The 27,314-nt window shown below is 40.8% G+C and overlaps 1 protein-coding gene across 3 annotated transcripts in view; it reads left to right on the plus strand.

The window, feature by feature from the left end:
* Nucleotides 1–27,314, plus strand: part of lrba (LPS responsive beige-like anchor protein) — a 185,632-nt gene that overhangs the window by 133,976 nt on the left and 24,342 nt on the right. For all 3 annotated transcript variants that reach the window (XM_034130210.1, XM_034130213.1, XM_034130211.1), the window contains 6 exons: nucleotides 276–391; nucleotides 536–648; nucleotides 6,180–6,320; nucleotides 8,071–8,190; nucleotides 11,400–11,552; nucleotides 25,247–25,414. In XM_034130210.1, the coding sequence (XP_033986101.1) occupies nucleotides 276–391; nucleotides 536–648; nucleotides 6,180–6,320; nucleotides 8,071–8,190; nucleotides 11,400–11,552; nucleotides 25,247–25,414 (811 nt within the window). The remainder of the gene's footprint in view (nucleotides 1–275; nucleotides 392–535; nucleotides 649–6,179; nucleotides 6,321–8,070; nucleotides 8,191–11,399; nucleotides 11,553–25,246; nucleotides 25,415–27,314) is intronic.

Genomic DNA, 27,314 nt, shown 5'->3' on the forward strand with positions numbered 1-27,314 from the left:
CTCAAATATGTGTATTTAAACATTTGTATTGCATATTTGTCTTCTTAATTAGCAAGACTGTAAGCTCAATAGATTTTTCATGTAATGACATTTGTATTTTAAAAGTCTAATGAGCCCAAGGCATTTTCTTGGTCTGCTAATTGCTGTTCTTGTGATGTGTGGACTGACTATGTCTTTTTGTCTTTGCACACTGATTGTCCACTCTCACCAGGGCAAGAAACATTTGGAAGGCTACAAGTGTTTTTATATTTATTTTTCTTTCTTTCTCTTTGTAGACGTATCTCTCTGGCCACACCAAAGCAACTTTTCAAGGCATCCAGCATGACCCAGCGCTGGCAACGCCGCGAGATATCCAACTTTGATTACCTTATTTTCCTCAACACCATCTCTGGTGAGGACACTACTGATCTGATGTTATGCAGATTGTCACACAGTACAACCAATCAAGAAAATGCACACATAATATGTTTTAAAGCGTGTGCTGTTCTCGATACCTTGTTATATGTTTCAATATTTGTCACCTTCCTTCCACCAGGTCGGACCTTTAATGACCTGAATCAGTACCCAGTCTTCCCCTGGGTGATCACCAACTACGACTCAGAGGAACTTGACCTCACTCTGCCCAGCAACTTCAGAGATCTGTCCAAGGTAAGACAGACAAGGCAGACACTCCTCTCCCCCTTCACTTGTCTTTCTGAAAGAGAGGAGGGGCACTTCGTGTGTCTGCGTGTGCGTGTGCGTGTGCGTGCTTCTTAGTTGCTCTGTAATTGGCATTGATCATGGTTTAGTGAAAACTCTTCAATCACTGGAGGCAGATTGCTATCTTTACACAGTTGCAGCTCTGTTCTTCTCATTCAATTACTCAAATGTTTGGCTATTTGGCTCTTAGAAAGAATTACTGCCAATTAAAAAAAAAAAAAAAAAAAGCATGCACACTAGTTTTACTCAAAATGAATGTATATGTATTTTTGACATAACTCATCAACTAATGTATTCTGGCTAAACTAAATCCTGTGGTCTGCTCAGTTTCATGTATTTGTAAATATACAAAATTGGGTTAATACTGTATGACACATTTCCCAACATTGCAACTGAAACACTTTACAGATGATGTGTATCAGTAGTTGTTCACTTGCCTTGCTTGAGTCACTACATATTGCAAGTGCACTTGTTCTTTCTTTGTGACTTCCATTTGCTGGTTTAGCTATTGTTTTCTTTCTATTATTCAAACTTTATAATTGAATACTTCAAATGTGACCTTCTGCAAAACCCCAGGAAGCGAACTAATACTCCCTGGTAGCTCCAGGCATCAAGTGATTGGGCTTAAAACAATGAAACCTGCCCTAAGATGCTCCCTGGCACATAAATACACACACTCACTCTGCTGTAACTGCTTAAAGGTTTCTCCCCCATATTGTAAGTAGACATGTAATTATTTACTCGCATTAACTCCCTATTTTTTCCACACATAAACACAGTAAAAAAAGCTCTCTTACTTCTCTCCAGCTCCTCTCCTCTGACTGAAGATCAGTTGTGGGTAATGCTGTCCAGGGGTGGGAGGACAGAGGATTAGTTTTAGAGTGAGATGATTGAGTGACTGTCTAGCTGCTGGATCTAAAATGACTGGATAAATCAGCCATGGAAAGAAAAAGGCATGTGTTAATGGACAGGGGATACGTTGGAGGAATTGCATTTCAGAGTTACACTTGAGGGCATTTGTCCGGGTCCTGAGATCATCCCATGTTCATGCAGGATGAAGGAGAGAGAGAGAGGTACTCATCTAATGGGACACCATTTAACATATTACAGTAAGGCATGTTTAAAACTGAAATAGCATCGTGTTCAAATAGAGGGGGAGTAGTTGTAGGTAGTGGGGATATAATAAAATACAATCCAGGAATTTAAATGTTCTAATCATTTTCTGTCTTTTAAGCTTTACAAATGCCTAATACTTAGAGGCAGGATTTTTCAACTGGAGACTTCTCCCGGCAGGAAGGATGTGATACTGTATCTTGACATACAGTATGTAAGGTCAACAGTAGCAGTATGATGTTCATCCAACAAAAAAACGTAAAAGAAACATTCCGTAGACTTGCTTTAATTTCATTGGCCAACAATCAACTTCAATCAAATAATATTGCACTGCTTATTAGCACAAGTTCACTAATGTTCACTTCACTTTCTCTTTTGTCCATACGCTTCTTTAATCAGTCTGAACATGGCCATAGCTACCTCAATTTTGAACTGTCTTTTCCTTTTCATATTTTAAATTTTATAGATGATTGCAAAGTTTGCAATTGGTCATTGCTGAGAATGTGGATGTGCACAAAAGTCCAACGCAACTTTACTTCGACTCTGCAAGCAAATCAACTGATATCAAGGATTCCGTTGACATCATGACTTGCAATTTGAATGTTGCAAATGATGGTGGCACTGAGACAATCATTCATTAAAATGCCTTAGACCTTGGAAAGAATAACATTTTCTCTATTATCTGAAACATTAGCCCTGCACATAAGCTACAGACACATGAACCATCTCCTCGCACTTCCATTCGTTCACCCCGCCTTGTCATACAGACTCAAACACCCCAGCAGTCAACACCTTGTCCCTGAGGTTCTCCCCAGTCCTGCTTTCACTTCCCATCTGCTCCTCTGTGTCTCTATCCTCTGTTTTTATCCCTCCCAGTGTAGCTTTCCCCACTATATGAAGCTGCATAATCCCTCTGTTTATCTGGCTTCATGTTGCCCAGTAGGCTGAAATGTGACAGTTGAACTCCCCCCACCACCACCTCCCTCACGCATAGACAAACACACACAGAGACTCACACATACACACAATCATACAGCCCTCTTTCAGTTCCCAAGCTCGTTTCTGCCTCCCGCATTTCTCCTTTGCACTGCCTGGAGTTTGGACAGCTCTTCCTCCATGCCCCGGGGACTTGGTGAATGAAGGGTAGATGGATGGAAGGAGGAGAAACAGAAAGTACATCTGAGAGCAAAAGAAGGAGGAGAAGAAGAACAACAACAACATCATTGCCGTCCTTGTTCTTCCCCCCCCCCAGAGAAGCAGCAGAGAGAGAGAGAAGGAGGGAAGGGAGTGGGGCCAATCTTTATTACATCTGCTTTATTCATGTTGTTGACACGCGTGTGATATCAGTGTATGACCACTGGACCGTGGCAGACTGCAGTGTCTGGAAAAGGGCAAGCAGCACTGCACAGCGCCCCAAATCAACCCCCACCCCTCCATTCTGCATCCACAATCATTTGTGCTTCGTGTTTCTTCTCTTTGCATTGTAATGTTTTCTGACCTTCTCTGTTGCTGTTTGTCTTCATCATTCACCACTCACTTAGTTTCTCCTCTTCATCCTGCTTTGTTTCCTCTTTATCGTTTTCTTTCTCTGTCTCACTGTCTTTCTTTCTCACATCCACATCTCTCTTATCCCCCCCCCCTTATGTCACGTTGGTTGGTTGTCTCATATAGAAACAGGTCATCTGAGAAGCCTCCAGTGACATTGAGAAGCCAAATTGCCATGAACGTGTGTGTGTGTGTGTGTGTGTGTGTGAGTGTGCGTGTCACACACTGTCATCATCCCCACTACAACAGAGGCCACACAGAATTTATGTTCCCTGCTGCCAGAGCCATTCTGACCCCAGGGACTTTCTTATCATAAACTCTAACCTCAACCTGACATCAAACGTCGACCCCCGAGATAACATTGTAGTCACGATAAGCACACACTAGAACTGACTGCTTCTGGAGTGGTGTAACTCTCCTTGCACCCCAGTTCTGCACACATTTCTCCACAAAAATGCACTTGTCCTACATAAAGATATCTTTTAGAATGATTATAATTGGTCAATGGGGGTCAAACAATTGCACTGAAGGCAAAAGCATAGTCATTCTTGTTGTTTTACAGCTTTTAATAACCCACAACAAACTATCAAAGGAACTGTTTAGCCTCCCAGCCAGAGGTTATGTTGACTACATCTACATAGCAACAGAAATAGTGAGGATTTATTGAGCGTTCCCGGTACCTTTGTGCTATTACCTACTACTCAAAGCCACATCAGCTAATGGTGTATTGATTTCACCATACGCGCCCCATATGTTTATCCCCCAGGCCCTCCACACCATTTTCACTGTTTAAATAGGACATTATACATAAACACTGCTTTCAAAAGGCTCTTTTGATTTACGACTCAAAGCCCAAGTGATGCTCAAATCGCCGCTAAGCCATTATACTTCATCACCGGTCACCCATTATTGTTTTAAAAGCAAAGCAGCACTGGATAATGTTCGTGTAATAGTTCTCAGGAAGATCCTTGTTTCGTCAGGCAGTGTTTTCCCACATGCATATTTTATTTGTGATCTCAACCTGAGAATAATTAGGGAGGCTGCCAAGTTGACTTATTGAACACATTCACGATACAGAGCCTTAGAGATAGGGTGGAGATTTATGAATAATGTCATATCAGTTACATTTTTCTGTGACACTGGACATGGATGTGACATGGATATGCAGTACATTTTTATTTAAAGGTTTACCCTTGTAGTTTTAGTAACTGTAATTATTTGTTTCTGAAATTGTTCTCACACTATCTTTAAATGGCTCTAACACAGTCTCCATCTCCACTGCTGATGAAGAACTGATTAGGACAATTCCAAGATGAATTCTCTGATGTTTTCCCCTTCAAAGCGCCAGCACATCTTCGTTCCTCCGCTTTCTCTCTAGTCTAATTAAAACTACGAGATTGGTTCATTTGTCTGAGTCCTCATCAGAGCGCTATTCTTTGCCACGACATATTAGGCCAATCTGTGGCGGGGCGGCAGCAGGCTCTCCATCAGCACAGTGCCGGGCGCTCCGCTCTGATGTACGGCGCCGTCACCGCGGCTCTGTTGGAGCTACTGTAAGCTGAAGACTCGCCCCACAGTAATTTACAGCAGTAAACAATGTCGGGCTCGCGCAAACCAGCAGCCCCCACATGCACTCACACACAATTCTCCCTCTCGCTCTGTCACTGTGGCACTTTCAGTCTTTTTTTATTTTATATGCCTCCTCTCCCTTTTCTTTTTTTAATGAGCCGACTGTTATTAGGGCTATAAATCAGAGCAATGGGCCTGATGTATAATTCACAGTGTGTACTCACCCACCCCCAGTGGCCCTGAGGAAGCCCACAGTGTATCACTGTCAACACAGAGCTGCACAGTGTGGTGGCACGAGGCTTTTTGCTGTGTAAATCCTCACACAACCAGGAAGACTATTTACACATTTACCAAATATATGCACGGCACACACCAAATCGAACAAGCAACCGATTCTGCACCAATCCTGTGTGCCTCACTCCCCCTTTACACAAATACATGAACACAACATGCCCCATTACACCCACACAAAACAGTAGCAGTAGCACAGATCAATATCTATGCCTCGCCCTTGCATGAGTCCCGCTGTGACAGGCACCCTATGATATGAAAGAGATCCAATTGATCCACGCCCTATAGGCCCTCCTCCTCAAAAGGCCATCATTCCATTACCATTGATCCGCTCTGTGTGTGTGAGAGAGAGAAAGAGATGAAGGGGGGTTTGAGGGAATGAGGTATAGCCAACGGAAGACTAATACAAATTGAACCAGCCTGAAAGGGATTTCTATAAATGACTATTTAAATAATAGCCCAGCAGCACAGGGTTATTGGTTTTTGTAGAGCGATGGAAAATTAATGCAACTTAACCATTTTTTTTACTAAACTGCAAATAGGGATAGAGACCAGTGTATTAGTTACAGATTAATACAAGTATAAATTAAAGGAACCTGCGGCCTTGCTATTGATATTCCTGGTAGGCACTCTTTCATTGGAGCGCATTAGTTTTGTCTGACAGACTACAGCTGCAGGGGCTCTGTTTCACAGACTCTAAAAACCACTCTGTGGGAAAGGATTGATCTCCGTCTGAAGGGAAACATCATCTAATATTCATTTGAAATTGCACAAAGGTTACTAGCTTCATTTGCCTTGCAACTGTAGAGAGAAGTCCCTGAATGTATTCACAGTAAGCTTTCCCTTTCTAAGAATGCCCCTGTGTTTTGTCTGTTTTCATGCAAAGCAGCAATCAAAGGATGTTGCAGGTTGTTTTTCACTTTTAACATACCTGAAAATGTGTTTTGTGTATCTCTCCATAGCCCATTGGTGCTCTGAACCCCAAGAGAGCAGCCTTCTTCTCAGACCGATACGAGTCCTGGGAGGATGATCAGGTGCCGAAGTTCCACTATGGCACCCACTATTCCACCTCCAGCTTCACCATGATGTGGCTACTGCGTATCGTAAGTGCAATGTCTATAAAAAAAATACATAATTCTTAAGTGATTTCACATATTTGGCAGGATAGTTTTTCATATTTGCTTTTACTACAGCTTTATAAAAATGACAAAAAGGTTTATGATATGCAGCCCTTAAGATTAATTGCTGAATTGCTGCCAAGAAAACTACAATACACTCGTGGTTGAATCGTTTTTAGTGATTTTAGTGATTTCTCTCATTAAAAAGCATGGGCATCCACTGTAAAGGCTTGGCATATCCTCATTGTTTATTTTAGAATCCCAGCTCATTTGCACAGATATATTCTGTTACTTAAAATGCACAGATATTATCCAGTGTTTGGTTGTTTTTATTAGTTGGTGATATTTATATAGTTTGTGTTAAATGTGGTTTGTTTGGCAAATAAATCTTCTATACGGTACCTCTTGTACAAAAATGTTCATGTGACAATTTCCATTAAAAGTTGATCACAAAAGTTTGTAACAATGATATGCATTCAAAAAGTTATATGTATGCATATTTGTTGCCTAGGATAGTATAGTAATGCAAAGCCAACTTATTTTTCAAACTATCTTTATACACTTATATCTATTGTTTCTTTTTGGAGTATCATTGAATGTATTCTTAATTAGGCACCTACTTCCTAGAAAGACATGTATTTGCTTCAAAATGAGAGTATATGTATGCTAAATATTGCATCACATGCATATTGTCCCTCATTTATTGCTGCATTCAATTTATTTGACTGATATCGTTGCTGTATAATAATAAGAAAACATCAAAAACATTGCCATTAAATATGTGCCATGACATTTATTTTTCCCTTAAGAAAAGTATTAACATATTTGAAGCATACCAGGTAGTATAGTATGTGATTTGATATGTTTTGAAGGAGTATATGCTGTGTACATTTCGCACCGGTGGCTTTCTTTCAGAACCTTTTGTTGAATGGATGCCATTAATCTTTCCATACTGCACTCGAGGGAGAGGGAGGTTACTAAGTTTCTCCAACGTGCCGTTTTCTGCTGTTATTGTCCCAGTAGCTCACTGTCTCAGGGACTCCCAGTGGAGTTACCTCATTGATCCCCGCACATCATTAGTGGGCTTACTCTAAAGCCACTTTACCAGAAACCCTCACTTATAACTCTCTTAAAGATCAAACCTAACATCACACTGTAACTAAAAACAGTTTGTGCAATAAATGTAAACTATTTGCGTGTCTTTTGTGTTTATTTGTGAAATGTTATAGTCTGTTTACTCCTGTTCGGCTTATTTAACTGCAGGATGAGATACAGTGTGGTTAACCCTATACACTTCTTAAGCAAATGAAGCATAATTCATTTCAGACTGGACTTTAATTAGCTATCTACAGTATTGGTTTGTAACTATGGCCCAGCATATTGTGTCCATGTCACTTGGGGGCTGTTGCATCAGAGAGACAGCTATTGATCTCTCCTAACAAGATTATACATGATTAGAAAAGCATCAGTAGCACAAGTGTATTGGCTTCAGTAGCTCACTGGGATTATTGTTATTCACTTGTTCATTTTTGTATTCCAGTTTGTTCAATGGAGTGTATAAGGAGTAGATTTATGTTGAAATCTGTTGATTTAGTGCTGTATTGAACCACAGCAGAGACTTTTACTACGTTTTATTGCGCAGCTAGGGATTCAATTCCAACCACACTAGTTGTTGCCAATTAAAGCAACAGAATTCAGTGATGAAATTGAAGCATGTTTTTTTTCTTATCAACAGGAACCCTTTACCACATTCTTCCTAAACTTCCAAGGAGGAAAGTTTGACCATGCTGACCGCACCTTCTCCTCAGTCGCCCGGGCATGGAGGAACTGCCAGAGAGACACCTCTGATGTTAAGGTAGTGTACACACTGATGCACATTACGCATATGATGTGAAAATACATTCCTGGTTGAAGTTTAGAAGAGATAAAGGACTGGGTTCTCCAGCAGAATAAATCCCCATCCAGCGTCCTTACAGACAAAGAAGAAAAGGTTTCAAAAGAGTAATGTCCAGTCACTACCAATCATTGTTCCTATGCAATGAAAGCTTCCTGGTCTTCTGATCAAAGCGCAAGACTAATCCTCATCTGTCCCAGCCGTCTGTCTCAGATTCAGCCAGCTATAACCTGGACTTGAATCCGTTCCCATTGGGCCCCCAAACTCTGCTGAGCTGTTGGATGTGCCCCGCAACAGCACAGGTCATTCTCATACTGAGGGCCTTTCGAACCCCCAGTGCACACTTTTAACTGCACTCCTAAAACATTTACGACTACAGTCAGACATTCTATGTCAAAGCTGAGTTTGGCCTGGTCTCCTGGCACTGGGTCACTGGATGGGGGAACAGAGGTGGTGTTGGGGGTTTTGACGCTTGATTGCGTTTACCACCCCCCTCACATCCCGCCGATAAAACATATGGATTGTGTTACTACGTAGCTGGCCAATGCTTGATTGCGAAAGCCCAACAAGAGCCCTCGTTTGCTCTCTCGGTCTAGACCTGTCAATGTGGATCAAACTGTGAGAGCTCAACCTCAGATCAAAATAAAGGGAAATCTGGACCACATCACTTTGTTTCCTTGTTCAGTTTGACATTTTTGCATTTTTTGAATGAGAGCCCGTCGACTTTATCCACTTGGATGAACACATTCATGTACTGGGCAAAAGAGGAATTAGGGACAAGATGTATCAATTTAGTATGCTAAGTACACCATTTAGCTTTAGCATTTGAGCCATTGATAGCAACCCTCTGTCCCTGCCAGAGGGCAAACAGCCCCAGTGTTTTCATACCCCACTAGTAAAGAAGGGGTGATAATAGGTTACAACACCCAGATTCAATGTGTCTCTAGCCTGGGTGACGCTAGCCTGACCTCCAGTCCCCAATCCCTTGACCCCTAGCCTCAGCCCAAAGGCCATCAGAGGGGGAGAGAGAGGAGAAGAGGGGTTAGATGTGGTAGCAACAGTGGAAGTGTAGCAAGGATGCCAGGGGCCAGAGCCCCTTCCAGTGACCCATGACAGGACAGGATTGGGGATCAGAGGGGCTGGCCTCTGACCAGGCAGGAGCACAGGGGCCACTGCACATCATGGTCCATGCAAGCCCAGCTAGAGTGTTGGGGAGTGAAGCCCTCAAGGGTGTGGGTGTGTGTGTGTGTGTGTGTGTGTGTGTGTGTGTGTGTGTGTGATTGTGTGTGTGTGTGTGTGTGGAGTGTGGTGTGTGTGTGTGTGTGTGTGATATGTGTGGTGTGTGTGTGTGGTGTGTGTGTGTGTGTGTGTGTGTGTGTGTGTGTGTGTGTGTGTGTGTGTGTGTGTCGTGTGTGTGGTGCTGTGTGTTTGTGTGGTGTGTGTTTGTGTGTGTGTGTGTGTGTGGTGTGTGTGTGTGTGTGTGTGTTGATGTGTGTGTGTGTGTGTGTGTGTGTGTGTGTGTGTTGTGTGTGTGTGTGTGTGTGTGTGTGTGTGTGTGTGTGTGTGTGTGTGTGTGTAAAATTTACAGCAGGCTGCAGCCAGTGAACCTGGGTGAGCAGGAGGCCTCGTTAAGAGGTTGACCTTTTAGTTTAGGTCGGGTTTTGTGGAGTGAAGAGATTTCAGAAGTGAGGAAGTGCTGTGTTGTTTTAAACCTGTGTGTTTGCTTGCTCATTTGATTGGGTCTTTTCACCCCATTGATGAAAGGTGGATGTTTTGTACAGCTAATCTCAAAAAAGGGTAATGTTCACGCTTGAGTTTTCTCTTATTATTTTTAGAGATCAGGTTGCCTCTGACCTAGTTCTTGAAATTCTGTTTTATTCAAAATGCTTGAACCTGTTACGCTAAGTATTAGCAAGCTGTAGACTACAGCATGTTAGCTCAGGGCTGGTGTTAGTCTGATTATCCCGGATATCAGACTTTCAACAAATTGATAGCTCTGCTTTTTTTGACAGTCCGCATTTGTGGTCACAGAACTTTCTTCACAGTCAACACATTTCTAAAAGATATGTTCTCAATTTGTCTGTATTTTGAAGAAATAAAAGATCAATTAATCATGCCATGAATTACTGCAAGATATAAGGGTTTTATTCAACCGTATTTAACTGCAATTTTGATTTTTTTCTTTGCATAAATGTTATTTGTTAAAGAACGTTGTTAAAAAAATACATATTATGATATATGTTAAAAAAATACATATTATGATATATGTTAAAAAAATACATATTATGATATATATTAAAAACTATAAATGTAAGTACAACACAATGTAAATGTTATGATCTGCTTTTTTGTTTTTACTATTTACATGAAGAAGCCAAGGATTCTGACATCCTAGTCTATTGTTTTATAATCAGAAAGATGTACACATACCCAGAAGTTTCGTACAGTTTAGGCCTAGAGGGTAGTATGAATTTATCTAGATACATTTTTAAGCTCAAACTGAAGTGCAATGTTTACACTCATTGTGGTAAGTTCTGCTTTGTTGAGAATGACGGATGACTAAACATATGGGGTTACATCTCATGTCATAACTACATTTCTCTTCACTATCCGCCAGTTTGAAAATACTTTCTGTTGTTTGGGACAGCCAAATAAAATCATCATAGTTAGGAAAGAATTTGGCGGGTACCGTCTGTTTCTTTTTTGTGGAATCAGGGGGAAGGCAGAAAGAAAAAAAATGACTGCTGCTTAGATACAGACAAAGAGTAGAGAAAAACCACAACCAAGTGCATGCTCAGAGGTTTTTGACATCTTCTATAGAGCCCAAAGCACAAATGCGTGCAGCAGTCAGAAATGTAATTACCATGAATAATTGTACAATTTAGAAAACTCCACTGTGTAACTGTTGTAACAGATATACACACAAAGCCATTTCTAAATCCACTCTGAACCGGGTTTATAAAGGCCTGCCCGTCTGTTTGTATTTGACTTATACTTTTTTGGGGTCTTATTCTACTTCAGCACTCCTTAATTGGACATATTCAGATCACACCTTTCTAAATCTGACCCTTTTTAATCCGGCTGGTATGTCATTTCTCTGTGCCTTCTGTTTAAGAAACACACTACAGTCAGCATTATTTTAAATGTGTCTCTGTGCTATATCAACGCAGGAGCTGATCCCAGAGTTTTACTACCTCCCCGAGATGTTTGTCAACGCCAACAGTTACAACCTGGGAGTGATGGAGGAAGGCGCCATGGTCTCTGATGTGGAGCTGCCACCTTGGGCCAAGAGCCCGGAGGAGTTTGTGCGCAACAATCGCCTGGTAAGAAACACACATAGCAATATATACATGTATAATACATATTATATAATAATATAAAGTGTAACATTATTGTTGTGGTCAAGATTGATATTTTGTTGTAATATTAAAAGGTTGTTACTGTCACAACACAGACATTTCTGACTTTGATAATAAATCTTAGCACAAATCTTAGCTCAGGAACGTAGTAGGCCTACAGTTTTTTATAAAAAGATAGATATAATAACAACTTTTCTTCTCTTGGCTAGCTCCAGAGAACAGCAGAATGAGTGTGGAAAACATTAACAATAATTAAATCGTTTTTACATTGATGAAAAGGAAATACTCTTGAAGTTGCACAGAGTGTGTGTGTGCGAAAGAGCGAGAAAGCACAGCTATTAAACGAGTATCATGTAGTGTCATGACGTTTTAAATATTAAGAATTCATATGTATCAAAAACGATATTACTACGAATCGTTGAGACACATTGTAAACATACACGCACATATCTGTCTCATATGTCTCATAACCCAGACGAACTGAAGTCCTGCCAGAAGTTTCTGCCCCTCCTATTTTGGCTGGAATTGCTAATTCAAAGAGACAGTGTTATTTCCTGATCATCTCACAGTTCTTCCTGTTACCTGAGCCTCCCGCTCCTCCGACATGCCTCAGCTCTCACATTGCTGTGTCGGCAAAGTGATCCAACATCACCTCACCTCCTCTCCCTATCCACCTCGCCATCTCTCTTTCTGCTCCCTCTCTGTTCACACACACATGCTGCACGTTCGTGTGTGAGATTTCAACCGTGTTGGTGTGCAGAGATGATGCAGTATCCTGTTTCTGATCTCCCCTTCCGCCTGCTCGGCCCAAAGCAGAGATATTCAGTGTATATGCATGTCGGATGTTGTCAAACTTGCTATCATATTTTCATTGTAGATGTTCTCTCTACTTCACACACACACACACACACACACACACACACACACACACACACACACACACACACACACACACACACACACACACACACACACACACACACACACACACACACACCACAACACGGCTGTGACACTACGGTAACTCTTTATATCAGATTACCTTGATCTGCTCTAGAAGGTCAGCAAACACAAGATAGATTTATTATTTCTGTTGTGTGTTTCCAGAGTAGTATGACTTTGGTACTTTTAGATTTCAACCTTAAAACTTTTTGACTTAATGCAGAGTTTAACTGATGTTCAATGATGTCCTTGTAAATGCAAATCTGTTTCATGGATACATAGGCTAGAATAAAATCAAATGAAATCACATGAATTCACATTACAGTACATACATAGGTAATAATGCAAATAATTATGCCTGTATTTTCAATGCTTTAAAAGTCCTCAGCTGGCTCGATTTGTAATCATCTCACAGACCGCATTCCCTCTCTGTAAAGTGTTGGGGTAAAACAGATGTAGCTTCCTGTGCGATGTGCCCACATTGGTAATGGGTGCTGATGAGGCTGGGGGTGCTCTGTGACCTGTGCAGTCCTGCGGTGGCTCTGTTAACCAGCCTGCTGATATGACCAGGACCCTATCATTAATCACACACTTCTCCCTCTTTGGCTGTCAGCATGCTCTAGGCCAAGGTGGATTTATAAGGGAACAAATGTTCTTGAGGCGGCATGTTGTTTTCCCGTATGGAACTTAATTTGTGCTGATTAAAGAATATACCTTATAATAATTATTATCATTTGTCAAACTTGGAGACATGATTGTTGTCATGTAACGATACATTTATCAATTGTTTAAGTCATTTACTTATATGAAGATGTACTGCACTGCAGTGTGTGATCTGAATAGTAGGTCAGACATAAGTAATGTGAAAATATTGGCTAAAGAATTCAAGAAGTTTGATTGGGCATTTTTCAATTTCTTTTATTGAAAATGTAATTATGAAACAAAAAATAATATGATCAATCAATCAGTGAGAAGGCCAATTAACAGTTTATTACATTGTTAGCATTTTTTCCTTTGGACTGATCTACCATCAATACTGCTCTCCAATGTAAGAATGGTTTAATAAACCAACTTAGAACATACCCACCGTAAGAATATTCATAATTTGGATAATGTTATTGTATACTTAACACAAAAAATATGTCAAAACTGTACCACAGAAGAAACTAACTGTACCAGCATCTGTGAGTTAATGTGCTTTGGGCTCCTGCAAGCACAAAGCGGCTTTTCATTGCCAGTTTAAGTGCGGCAGACTCATCTACTCCTGCTCCCTTGGTTTCCTCTGGTTCTTTCCTTTGTGCCCAATTTAGCACTGCAGACGCAATTTAGACTTATCCAAATGGCCCACACTCATGCACAGCTACCTGCTAGTTACTGCTTTCAGGCTGATACAATTGCAGTCTGCGGTTTCTTTCTGTACTTCGTGCAAATTGAGATATTGATTCAGTGTGCAGCCAAGCCCAGCAGGCAGGTGTAGCAGAGCAACATAACAAGCTCAGTTAAAGAAAGAGTATCACGGTCTTTTATACGGAGACTGTGAATCACAAACTGTATTTTATTTGTAGTAATAGATAGTACAATTATTCACATCATATTGATCCACTTCTGCAAGATGTTGGCTCCAAATGTCAATGGTGGTCAGACAATAACATATATTCTTAATATTAATGTTGTACATTTGTAGTGCAAAACAGCCTTTGGATTATCTCTTAAAGAGGTTTTGATCAGTACATTGTCGGTATACATTTTATCTCTTAAAGAACCAGTCGTACAGTACTACCGAACATTTAAAGACCAAATCAGAGAGCCAGAGCACAGGAGGGTGGACAAGAAAAAAAAGGGATAAATGGGCAGAGGACGAGGTAGAGGGAGGCATGTGTGGGTGGACAGGTCTCTGGTCATGACAGATAGCTGGCATTAGAGGGTGTCAGCTGGCAACTGTGGTACTGTTGGGAGAGAGATGAGCGTGGCAGAGAAGAGAGGAAGACTGAAGGAGTTAATGGGCTGTTTGGCTCTCTTTAGCTTGTCTGCTGCTAATGGCCTCGCAACACAAGGATAGACAGCAGGAGAGAACACGCAAACACACGCAAATGCGCACGCACTTACAAATACACACATGCCTGCTGTCTCTACTCCGGTTATGAGCCCTAGATGATTAACAGCTAATTAGGGCCCAATCTGGAAAGGCCATTAAAAGCCTCTCACAGTAAAGGATTGTGCTGCTGTGCAAAACGGCAGCTTGTTTTTGTTGTGTGTGTGTGTGTGTGTTGTTGTGAGTGAGAGTCGCATGGTTGCTAATAAAAAAAAACTGCCTAAATGATAAACATTACATCAAATTGAAGCCTGGTTTATATTGCTCTGGTGTTGGAAGTATCATAGTTTATCACTAATGTTTAGTTAGATGTGTTGCATGGCAACAGATAAACTGCAATGTGTGTCTTCACAGATTGTTGTAGAAACTGGCTTGAAGTTCAGTTGTAAAAAAAAAAAAAGTTTGAAGATTTTAGGAACATGTATTTTAGACAGACTTTCTGGAGACAAAGCTTCTCCGTGCCTCAAGTCAAGCATGCGCCTTCTCTACGATGAAGTGCCTACAGTATACTTAAATGCTTGCTTGTAAAGGCACACTCCCTTTCTCTTGACCCATCACAAATCCACACACGCATGCACGCAGAGACACGGGGTCTTGAGGCGGCATGCCACAGAGATCAGGGGCTGCTTGTTGTTCTTACCAGTAGGTCAAAGAAGAGGTTAAGAACTTGATCCCTCCTCCACCAGATAACTACATGTCTCTGGGCACTGTCAGCCTCTCTGACATTCCACTAAGACTGCATCTCCCTGCTCAGGTCTGCTAAACATTAGCGCGATAGCAGGTGATCGTGTGTATATGTTGGCTAAGTTTGTGCGTGTGTTTGTGTGCACATCAATGTTTACCTGTGCTGTCATGGGTCCAGGCTTCAGTGGAGATACTGATGTGGAGTGTCCTAAACCACAGTCTGTTCTATAAGCCATCTCCTACTGTGAGAAGGCCAATGGTCGACTGGGTGGAGATTTAAGAGGCCGCATTTTATACATTAATGGCAACAAATTACATTATTATCTAGTCCTGGCTGTTTTATTTTTCGGAATGTCATTCAGCAGAATTATTGAAAACTACTGTCCCAATTTTCATGAAACTTGGCCGGAATGATCTTAAACAATTTATGTATCATTTTTGTGAACATTGGAAGATATAGTATTGCTTTTGCATTCATGTGGTGCTGGGATAACAGTAAAAAGGTGTTCCTGTCTGGGGAAGTTTCCTTGAACGGCCCCTAAAGCCAGACCAAGGATATTTTTTAAAGTGTTGTTTTGAAGCTCTGGGTAATAAAAATACAACTCAATTTCTTTTTAGCCACCAATGTTTTTGCGACAAACACACTGAAGTGGTTAGAACAACCTCCCTGACTCAGATATGAGACCATCCAAGCAGCTTGTGAATGCACCTTTGACATTGGCAGGGGTCTGTGTTCTCCAGGTGTCATTCTAGTTTGAAACATAACACCAAGACTTACATTTTCATAATCAAACAAATAAAGTACTGCATCATTAGGTAACTAATAAAGCCATTCATTCGTTCTTCATCTGTTTCGATACAACAGGTATCTCTCCCATCCAAACACTGATTTGTCAATTCCTAACTGACAACAAAGACTGCCCATTTTCCTTCTTTGAGTAAAGAGGGGTTGCAATCACCATCTAACCCATGGAAGTCTATAGGGCCCATTTGCTGCTTTATAGTTCACATGTTTGGTTCCCTTCAGTCAGCTGCGCTCTTGTAATTCTGCTGATGGACCTGCAAACCACACACATGGGAGAGACTGGCAGCACATTACTTTCGGCCTTTTCCTCTATAAAACATCGACTCACTCAAAGCAGTGACAGAGACATCGCTTAAACTGCCCTCGCAGAATGAGGGAGAGACCTTGCTCTTGTCGAATGGGCAAAACCAACTGAGTGATGGGTCAGAAGTTGATACTGAGAGAGGGGACCACAGGTCATCACCACATGTGATAAACCCTTACTGCAAGTACCCCACAAAGCTTTGCTGGATGGATGTAAGACACTAAAGTAACTTGTGTGATTAGAGTCACTCATTTAACCAAAATGCTATTTATTTTTATTAAAGAGAATAGTCCTTGTCCTGTTTGAGTGCTTAATGTTTGGTCAAAACTCTTGAAAGCTGGGACAATTGCAGCTGTGTAATTAAAACATGATAGGATATATTTGCTCTGCCTTACATGTTGCTCTCCTTGCTGACACATTGAAGTTTTAAGTTTGAGCAAGTTTGAGCAAATCTGGAATCTTCGCTAATAATTTAGTGGCTGTACCTTCACCTTTCCTCAATTGCAAAAATTGAAAATGATTCTCTGGAATGTTGTACAAATGTATTCACTTTCCAATTAGTCAATAACTTTTGTGAATAATTTAGAACTCCATTACTACAAAACCATTTAAGGGACCAATGTGATAATTCAAAATACTGAGAATGAACTTTCAAATTGATCAGTCGAAGCAGCTCTTAGTGTGCAAGTATATTGTTTAATCACAGTAGTGGTTGCACCCCATCACCCCCTAATATTTTAAATCTTTGAACAATGATTGCGAGCCTCACACTTGTTCTTACAGCTGTGGTCAAACAGCAGTAATCTCGCCTGCTCAGCGCTAACAGACAAATGTCATATGAATATGAGACAAATCACTTTTACCCCTAAAACCTCATTTACTCACACTATCAGCGTCTTTGAAAGTCCTTTTCTGAAGTTTGTCAGTTTGATATGCTGACAGCCGTTCACACTTACAGAAACTATGTCATCATGGCAGACAAGTCCATTATCCTACCAGTGTATGATCAAGGAAGTGGATAGGGGGTGTTCTGGGTCCTATTTGCCATCTGATACAATCGTTTACAAGACTGAGTATTGTGGCCACTGTTTAAAACGTTATAAACTGGATGGGAACTCAGAGAGAACAGACCTCCATTAAGGCAAAAGGCACTGTCCCACAATGTTAACTTAAGTGAAAAATAATGTGTGGATCCGCCCTGTGATTTGGATCAGCACCTAATTGTAATTGGTTCTTCCTTGGCCCTCATCCTTCCACCAAATGTAATAAAAATCAGACAAGTCCATTTCCGTAATCCTGCTGACAAACAAACCAAGCCCATAGCTTCCTTCTTGAAAGTGTCACCATGCAGAATTGTGCAGTGGCTGTACAAAATCTGAGGGAAAGCTGCGTACAGTAGACAAAAGCAACTTTTCCCCTATAGCCAGACATGATAGCTCCCTAGTGTCGACCACCAGCTAGACAAAGTCAAAGATCATAGCTGTTTACATTCACCTCTCATCCGCTCTGTACTCTCCGATCAGTCCGCCGCTGGGACGCACATAATGCCGTTCCCACCAGCCTCCACATTTTATCCTCACAGGAACCTCATGGGAGTTCATGTGTGAGCTGAGGTAAACCACTGCTAGGACCACTAAGATATACTTACGCACTTGTGAATGACTGAGTGAGTGAAAATCCTACCGTCGTCTGGCCCAGTATGGCCTCTTGTAACAGAACACAGTTTACCATGTTAGCCTAGCGCTAATCTATTCCCCCGGTGTCTCCTCTGAGAGCCTTGTTGTTGGATGGGAACTACCACGTGGGGTAGAGGGGGGGGGGGGGGTGGGTTGGGTTATCTGGCTAATGTCAGGCAGCGCTCACTGTAGGGGTATTGTCATGCATAAGGGCAGACATGTTTACTGTGTTCTCAGTGTTTTACGAGCTGTCCCCCCTTCTTCCCTGCCTCCCCTCCTCCCTGTCCTTCTCTCCCTTCTCTTCTTCGTCCTCCTCTCCAATGACGTAATAGAGGAGGCCGATGAGAGCCTGAGAAATGGGATGATCTACTGCTGCTGACATGCTCACTCACTAATGTTGTCCTTCTCCCTTTTCCTGCAGTCCTCCACTCTTATTTTGCTTCTGCCAAAGTCTACTGAGATGCTTTTGTTGTTGCAGTATAAATATAGTTTCACACTCCTTCACTCCAGCACTGGACATCTGTGAGGTTATATTAGCTATATATAAACAAATGTTTGCTTTGCCCTGTGCCCTGTCCCAAGTTAAAGTGTACAGGCAATAATTAACTGCAATAAGCATTTTATAAGAAATATTTTTGTGGTATTACAAAGTCTACACTAGAGGATTGTTTTTCAAATATTTATTTAAAAAAGTTCTTAAACGTAAGATATTTTGATAAATGGTTTGTGATATTTAATCTTGTTGTTAGATTATTTAAATTATTTGTTTTGGATAAAGGTCCCTTTAAGGGTCAGGAACACTTCCTTTTTTTATTTTGGTATGTACTGTACATGCATGCAGCATCCCCCCACTCTCACACACTAGGGTATCTAGCCTCAAGCTGATCAGTGGAGTCATTCATCCTAATCATCTCCACTCTGTGTTGAGATGCCTCCACACTTTCCGACTGACGGAGAGACGGTGCAGTCCTCCAGCCGACTCTATAATCATCTGAGACAACAATGCCCCTCTCCACAGCTATCCAAATATTCCCTCATTCAGCACGCTCCACAGACTTCCTCAGTGGCCCTGTGTTTAATCAGCTCTGACTGTTGACTTAGCTTTTGCTCACTTCATCCTATTGTAGACGTGTCTTATGGCACTGGTGATGTATTTGCTAGCTTGTTAGCCTCTCTGTATGGAGGTGGACAGATGGTCAGAGTCTCTGCAGGTGCTTGTTAGCTCTTGTTGAGAGCAGACCGTTGTGAAGTAGCCATTTTCTACTAGTGATGTTCTCTTGATTATTGCCAGTTTACATATTTTAAATATTTTAAAACAAATGTATTTCTACATTTCTAAACTTTCTATAACTGCCTTAACAGATTATTATTTTTCATTGAATTAACTTAAAACTAAAAGGAGTTGTCAACAAGCATTACTGCCTTCGGAGTTTGAGTCGGCACCATTTTCGTCATCCATTTACTCTCAATCAGTATTGTTTACTCCATTGTCTTTGCTGTAAATTGGACCACTTTCGCAGACTACACTACGCCATTTGTCTGACTAAGACCAAATCCACCATGACATGTTTGTTTTGGGGAGATACTCTCCCAATCACTGCTCATTCTGCGTCCTTCCAAACAATAATATGATATTCTTGCATTTCAAGTGGATGAGGGATAATAAGAGAGACGGGGGAGTGAGTTTGAGAGAGAGTCAGGGTTAGAGTTTCAGGTTCCACTTGCCAACGAGTGCCTCCGTTGACCCATAGCCAGAACTCTCACAGTTGTGCCCTATCTAATTAGTAGAGCAGGAAGGAGGGGGGCCAAAAACACAACCCATCTGGGGTCTCTCGTGTGTGTGAATTCGGGAATAAAGGAAATGGTTTGTTAGCTGTACGGCTGCTCCAAGGCTCTCATTCCTTACGTCACCCGCAGCTTTTTTTTCTTTTTCCTCTTCCATGTTGGGGGCCCCTCTCCCCTGGCTGGCAACAGGCTTCCTCTGCCTGCTTCAAAATGACAATCGGCTTCTCATTTACAGAGAGCTAATAAGCCCTTTAATCAGAGTGCTTGTCAACCTCGGGGCAAGGCAACTCCAGAGGAGTTGATCCAAAGGATCAGATGACTGGAAGAAAAAGCAGGAGGAGGGTAGGAATAAAAGGTAGCGCTTAGAGTGAGAGAATAAGTAAAAGGGAAAATGAGAGAGGGCTGTTGAACTTGGAAGAGGAATAGAGAATTGAAACAAGAGGTAATAAACTTGTGTTTAGTCGAGGAGAAAAGACTGGCTTCCGCTAAGGATGATGCTCTTTGTTGTACTTGGAAACACACAGATTTGATTGAATTCAATAAAACACACACAGTAACAATACAATATGACAAAACAAAAGTTAACTACGGATTCTGTGGTTGAGCAGCAAAACTCTTTACATGTGAAAATACTTGACGTTTCCCCGTCGCACACACTGAATCTGGGTTTCAGGATGTTTTGAGCAGCTTTTTCTTAAACAGTCATTTTAGTATATACAGACCTGACAAGTGTTTGCTTTATTCATCCGTAATCGATACAAAAGAAAACAGTCTGCCGCTGACAACACTCTGCATACAACATGTGTGTTAGATTATACATCCACACCGTCAGTGACACACACGCAGGCACATGCGCGTACGCTCACATTAGCATTGGCATGCAAATGAGTGGATTGATTTGTTAAGTGACATTTTAACATCCTTACAGACAGCTCTCCATAAGTCCTTAAAAGGGTTTTTTAGGGCCAATGAGGGAAGGAGGAGAGCATTCAGTGTCACCTCGTTAAAGCCAAAGTGAAATCCAGCTCAATCCAGACCATAAAGCTAACCACAAACCGCAGCGAGGCCAGAAACTTCACTGATCCCTGAGACCAATGTAACTCTTGCAGACATGTAGCATGTGCAGAAACTTTCATTTTGAGCAAAAAAAAAATCACCAATAGAAGTAAAAAGAAAAAGGGATGAAAATAAAACACACCCAAGTGGAAGCAAAAATAAAAGCACTCCAAGATCGAGATCAGACGTTCGCTCCTCACGGCTCCTGAGTAATCCTGCTTTAATGTCCGCCAGCTGCTTAATTGCAATCATTCGGTGTCTCCGGTCTGATGTCTAAAATAAAAATAGCATGCCTTGTATGAGTATATCACCCTCTAAAAAGTAACATTTTGACAGACACATCGTCAATCTGTCATTCTCTGTGTGTTTTTGTGGTGGTTTTTTAGGCTTTAAATTCACACTACAGCTACAGATGTTTTAGAAAGGAAATAATTAAAGTAATCTGAGACCTACACACAGAAGAGGCATGTTAATGATCAAAGCACCAGCAAACTGGCAGGCGAGCAAAATAAGCATTTGATTCAGGAAGAGAAATTAGACATCCATTTGAATACTCTGGTGCTTTGAAAGGCAAAAACCTGATTAAGGTGAATGATGACATTTTCTTACATTGGAGAATATTCCAAATTATTGTTACCATTGGAAACAATTCACAGCACACAACAAAGGGGACCCCCTATGCTTCAAAGGTGTACTTTGTCAAATCCTTAACAATAGAAATGTGGGATTCCAGTGACTTCTACCCCCTATCAACATTTACATAAAGACATGCTAAATTATTCATTAATTATCAGAGAGTCCCCAGTGGATGGGGGGTGACACACACACTGGCTGCTAATTGGCCCATCAATAATCATGCCGGGTTCTCTTGAAGTGGCTCCAGATCCCACCTCAGGAATCTGCTATCTGGCCCAACCTTCTGCCACACTTTTTCCACAGCGTGGCAACACAGAAGGTGACGTTTCCACACCTGCTCACCTGAAGCATTGTTAATGGGATGTTGGTACATGCCTGATTCCTGTTTTATACTCTCTGCTTGTCAATCAAGTAGCGTTATGCAGTATTCTTTATATATAAGTATTTGTCCCTGTTGATTTTATTCAAATTCCCACAATCACTCTTCCATGACTAAATGACTACCGTGTTATTGCAATGATGGTATGGTGAAAATAAAAAGGATAAGGTGATATTCGATTATTATTTAGATTTTTTTCACAAGATCTAAAGGTTTGATGGGTCACAAATATACAACTAATTCTTTAGAAATATTAAATAATTTCCTAAAGCAGCTTGGCAGTGTAATTTAGCAAATCGTTCTGCAACAGGAGTGAATTAATATATTGTATCTTAATGTGCGTTTGGTGAGCTGGTGAGGACAATGGCTTAAGATAAACTACAATTGCTTTTGCACAAAAGTTGATGTGTATGGTACATATTTTTATAGACTAATTGTGTTTTTTGTTTTCATGGGATCTGTTGGAATTTTATTTTTACTATAATCATTTTTATTTGATATCATTCAACGAAACTTGACATGTTACTGTTTAAATGAATTGCTGAAGAATGTGCTGCTAATGTGTGATCCGAAGTATTGTCAGAATGTGGCTCTCCTTTTACTTCCATCCTTACACTCTGCACTTTTTGAAAGCACTTTGAAGAACCATGATCAAAGCAGTTCACTGTATCCCCACAGGCGAAAGCCGATATTTTTTTGAATCTCTGAAATCCACTGAGGTAATTTCCTACAGCGAGACTTCAGTCACAGAGTACTGCTGAGCCTTTCGTCAGACGGACAAACAAATAATAAACAGCTATACACTTACAGTGCCAACACAGCTCACACGCACACTCATCCGCCTACTATCACTTTTCCTCTCCCTCTCCAAATGGTACATGCAAGTGATTTCCATAAAGGCATGCCTCTTGAGAGGGATCTGCAATAACATGGCTGCTCTTTGTTTCCCCCGAGCTGATTGACAGTAGATTGCAGTGCACATTAAATGCCCATCAGCCCCAGCTTTAGTTTTAGAAACAGGGAAGCAGGGCCTGTCAAAGGTCAATCCTAGCGCATAATGAACTGATCTCTTTCTTTCTCGCTTAGACGCACACACACAAACACACAACTGAACACACACAAACACACAACTGAACCTCACTCTGCCTGCTTTTATAGTCTGCTTGAATAAAGCTGTTTTCCCTGGTTTCTAATGTTACATTAATACAAATGATATTATATCATAGGCCTTCAAAACTGCTTGACACTGAGAATATGCTGATGCAAGAAGCACAGATAGACATGAAGTCTAGACTGTCTTGTGCTCAAGGGGTGTTCTGTTTTATCTTAATATCAAATGTTTGCTTAGTTTCTTTGTTAAAATGATCAGCTTTAAACTGAACATTTTCAAGTGAGCCACACAAACGGGAAAAGATCAGTAAGATCTCTTTCCTTCTGCTGATTCCGTTCACTCTACATCTCTCAGAGCAGTGATTGCATCTAAGGTGGGCACGTTCGAAAAGACACACGTGTGTAATAACCAGTAGACACAGATTAAATCTACCAGTCTGTCTAGTTACACTTTTCATAGACGTTTGAGTCAGATTTCTCAATACCAGTCCAAATAAAATACACATCTATCTGTACCAATGCCAAAACAATCCTCTCTTCAAGAGCTTACTAAAAGAGAATTTAAGATGTTTTCTAAAAACTCTCTCAAATTGTTATGTTGTCCAATAAGTACCCAAGGAGACTGTCAGTAAACAGGATTTTCCTGTTCCTTGCCGAGTGCCAGCTGTAACTCCATGAACTTTAATGATTTTGGATACAAAGCACTACAGAGTGAGGTCTGGTCACTCACTGAACCACATATTTACTTGGATGGACAATATTTTTATCCTAGTTTGATCTCATAGGTTCAATAATTATAGGTGTGGTTAACCATCCAAGCTGACAATGGTGATAAACATCTCAGAAGAATATAATATTCTAGAAGTAAACAATAAAAACTCAAACAACATGCAAACCAAAGAAGTGCAGGAACAAAAACACGTCAAATTTATTAAACAAATATCTCCCGTATAAATAAAAAAGGTCATGTGAGAAAAAACATTTAAATATAGATCATGAGAAACTCTTTTAAAACACATTTTACCAGAAAATATCTTTCTATTAACATATAGTACATGTAGCATTCTTTTATATTATCGTCGAGACTATGGATCGACACAAAACAATAATAGTTTTACGTTTTGCACCTACACGTTATTTTGAATAATGCTCTTTCTACATAGAGTTAAGGACACCATTTTGTTAATTACAAAATGTTCTGATATATAATACTCCGTCCTAGTAAGTTGGTTTATATCACACATTAAAACCTAATATACTTTTTCTCTTGACAACAGAGGGTTGTTTTGTTCTAGGTACTAATTTCATTTTTCTTCTTTTCACACGGCGTTTATATTGCTTGGCTTCTCATTAGTTCAGATTATGGAATTTGCGACGGCCTCAAAACAAATTAAGTCTGTACTCAAGTTACAGTTAAAACATCATCATACCTCCGCCGCACAGTCCCCTCTTTATACCCGCGCTCTCCTCCCTGATTGAAAGTTGTAATTAAGACAGTGCGGAAGAATTAGATGCAGAAATGAGCTGTCAGAAAGTCACATTTAAGTGAGGGATGCCTTGGTCTCTGTAGTAAAAATGTAAATGATATAAATTGCCATTTAAGTGTAGCACAGGCTAATGTTTTGTCACAAATTAATGTGACACAAGGCAGCAATGACAATCAAGGGCTGCCTCATTCTAATTTGGTCGTGTTTAGAGGGCTTTTGTGAGGAGACAGCTTTACACAAATTAACACAATTGCCTGTTTTTATGAGGAAACCATAAATGTTTTTTCCCTCCTTTGCCGTCTAATGAGGAGAGAAAACGGCTTGTATCTCAGCGTTATGTCGACGTCTGCAGAAGATCAACACGGTGCTCTTATCCGCCCACAACCAGCAGAGAAAAGAACAAAGACAGAGGCTGAAATGGCTCCCTAATGAACTACAAGACACCTCTAATGTTTTGATGCTCCCATATGATCAGATTTGGATTACCTCTGCTTTTTGCTCATTATGGAAATCATTGTCAGATTGTGTCACAGGAACGATTAGAACAATTCAGCTTTCTCTGAGGAACTCATCTCTGAAGGGCATTAGTGATAACTGCTGTTTAGTAATGGGATGGGGGAACATGATTGGGGAGCAGTATTATGTTTTTGTACAGTGTGTATTTACATTTACAATACTAGTAATGCTCTCTTCCATTTACAGGCTCTGGAGAGCGAGTTTGTGTCCTGCCAGCTCCACCAGTGGATCGATCTGATCTTTGGCTACAAGCAGCAAGGACCTGAAGCCACCAGAGCTCTCAATGTCTTCTATTATCTGACCTACGAAGGGGCCGTCAACCTCAGCTCCATCACCGACCCCATGCTCCGAGAGGTGAGGCACATTATGCATACACACACTATTTAATACACATTTACTGTTTGTACTACAACGCTGGTTTAACTCCCTTGGCGGATCATGCTGAGTAAGGGAAAAAAACGCATATTACAGTAAGTACACTTGAGCGTTTGCACTCTCAAATGGATGCTTAATCTGACTATATTATAAAAGCATCTGTCCATTCAGTGCCTTTTATATTTCTGGGATATTTTTTGATGCCATTAGCCATGTTAAATAGGTTGTAGAATGGCATGGGAGAGCCCAGCTAACAATCTACTGGCAGGTATTGCTGAGCCAAGCCTTTCCCCCCGTGTGATACGTCTGAGAGCACTCCACTTTATTGCCTTAAAGCCTCCTCCTTGGCTTTCATTCATTATTCATCTCTCCGACTTTGAACTGCTACACTGGCCTGCCGGAAAGCAACCACACAAAACACTGTGCTGAAAAGAAAAACACTGCTAGCATGCCCTCAGCCAAACATGGGCCTGACAACTTCACCAATCTGCAGCAAAGGGCAGCCAGCCAGCAGCAGGACAATTGACCCAGCTCCCTTTAGCCTTTCCTATGTTTAGCTTGTGTTGCCCAAAGTAGCATACTTGGAGTATTGTCCAAAGGGTTTCTTCTGAAGGATTATTTTAGTTTTTTACAACCAGTTTTATTTTTCCACTCTAAGCCAATTAAACAGTTGACTTAACAAAGTCATTGCTGAGATCTGTACATTAAATTGATACTGCTATCATGACCCATTTTTTTTCATATTCTATGGGTTTTTCCACTTAGTTTCAAGAAAATATTAGTTTTATTTTCTTTAAGGCTGCTGACGACCAACAAACCGAACCCAGAAAAATAACGCCTCCTTGGCGAAGGTAACAAGACCCAAGTTTGCAATAAACCATATTTATTATTTAGGTAAAGGCCCTAATAGTATTTAGCTCTAAATGGAGATGAGTTCAGAGTATATCAAGGGGCCGAGGTGAGTCCCTCTGCTGTTCTGCTGCCCTTCATGCTCAGTGACTGGAGCATCACGGACACTAGGGCTGGATCATTGATTTATCACCTCATTCGCCCTAATTCCCATCCAGATGTGCTCTGGCCTTTATCTACACACAAACACATAAACACACACACTCACCCACCCACACACACACACACACACACGGACATGCAGATTCATTACCAAGGTGCACCGGCCATTCCAGACTCAGCCCATTACCCATTCCCCTGGTTAAACGCAACCACAAAATTGGATCACCGGTAGAGCACTATTTCTGCCAAGCTGTTTCCCTGACAATAGGACAGATAAATCTACACACATGCAGGACACCATCAGAGGCAGGTGCATATCATTTGAGTGGTATTAAAATAGCCCCTCATGCCCTCCCACTTATGACTGCAGGAATGTAGATTTTCCATATACATGCTGCTGAATACATGGTTTACACACATTTGTAATATAACTAAGGAATACAGTACACATTTTAAAGCGTTTAGATTGTGTGCATGTGGATGGGAAATGCATTGCTGTACACACAAATGCATTGCTGTACACACAAATCAATGCTTTTATTGAAAACATATGGGGTTATTTATTTACATTAATTGTCCCAACATTTAATTTAGACTTAAATTATGTTCTATTAATTTTAACACATTTGATACATTTTTGTGAATATATTTATATATATAAATACATATGAAAAAAAGCTGCAAGTTTGTTCAATTCTTAGCGGTAAAAAAAGGGAGTTTGTAGTTTTCTCCAATCACTCCCTCTCTGATGCTGTGAGTCCAAACTGCTGGCTTTAACCTTTTGAAAACACCCTCTGTCTGAGCGCTTTAATTAGTTAAATAAACCAAAGCAGTGTTATCCCTGTGAGCTAAGCCAAGGCTCTCCTTC

The sequence above is a fragment of the Trematomus bernacchii genome, unplaced genomic scaffold (genome assembly GCF_902827165.1).
Source record: "Trematomus bernacchii unplaced genomic scaffold, fTreBer1.1, whole genome shotgun sequence".
Taxonomy (NCBI): Eukaryota; Metazoa; Chordata; class Actinopteri; order Perciformes; family Nototheniidae; genus Trematomus; species Trematomus bernacchii.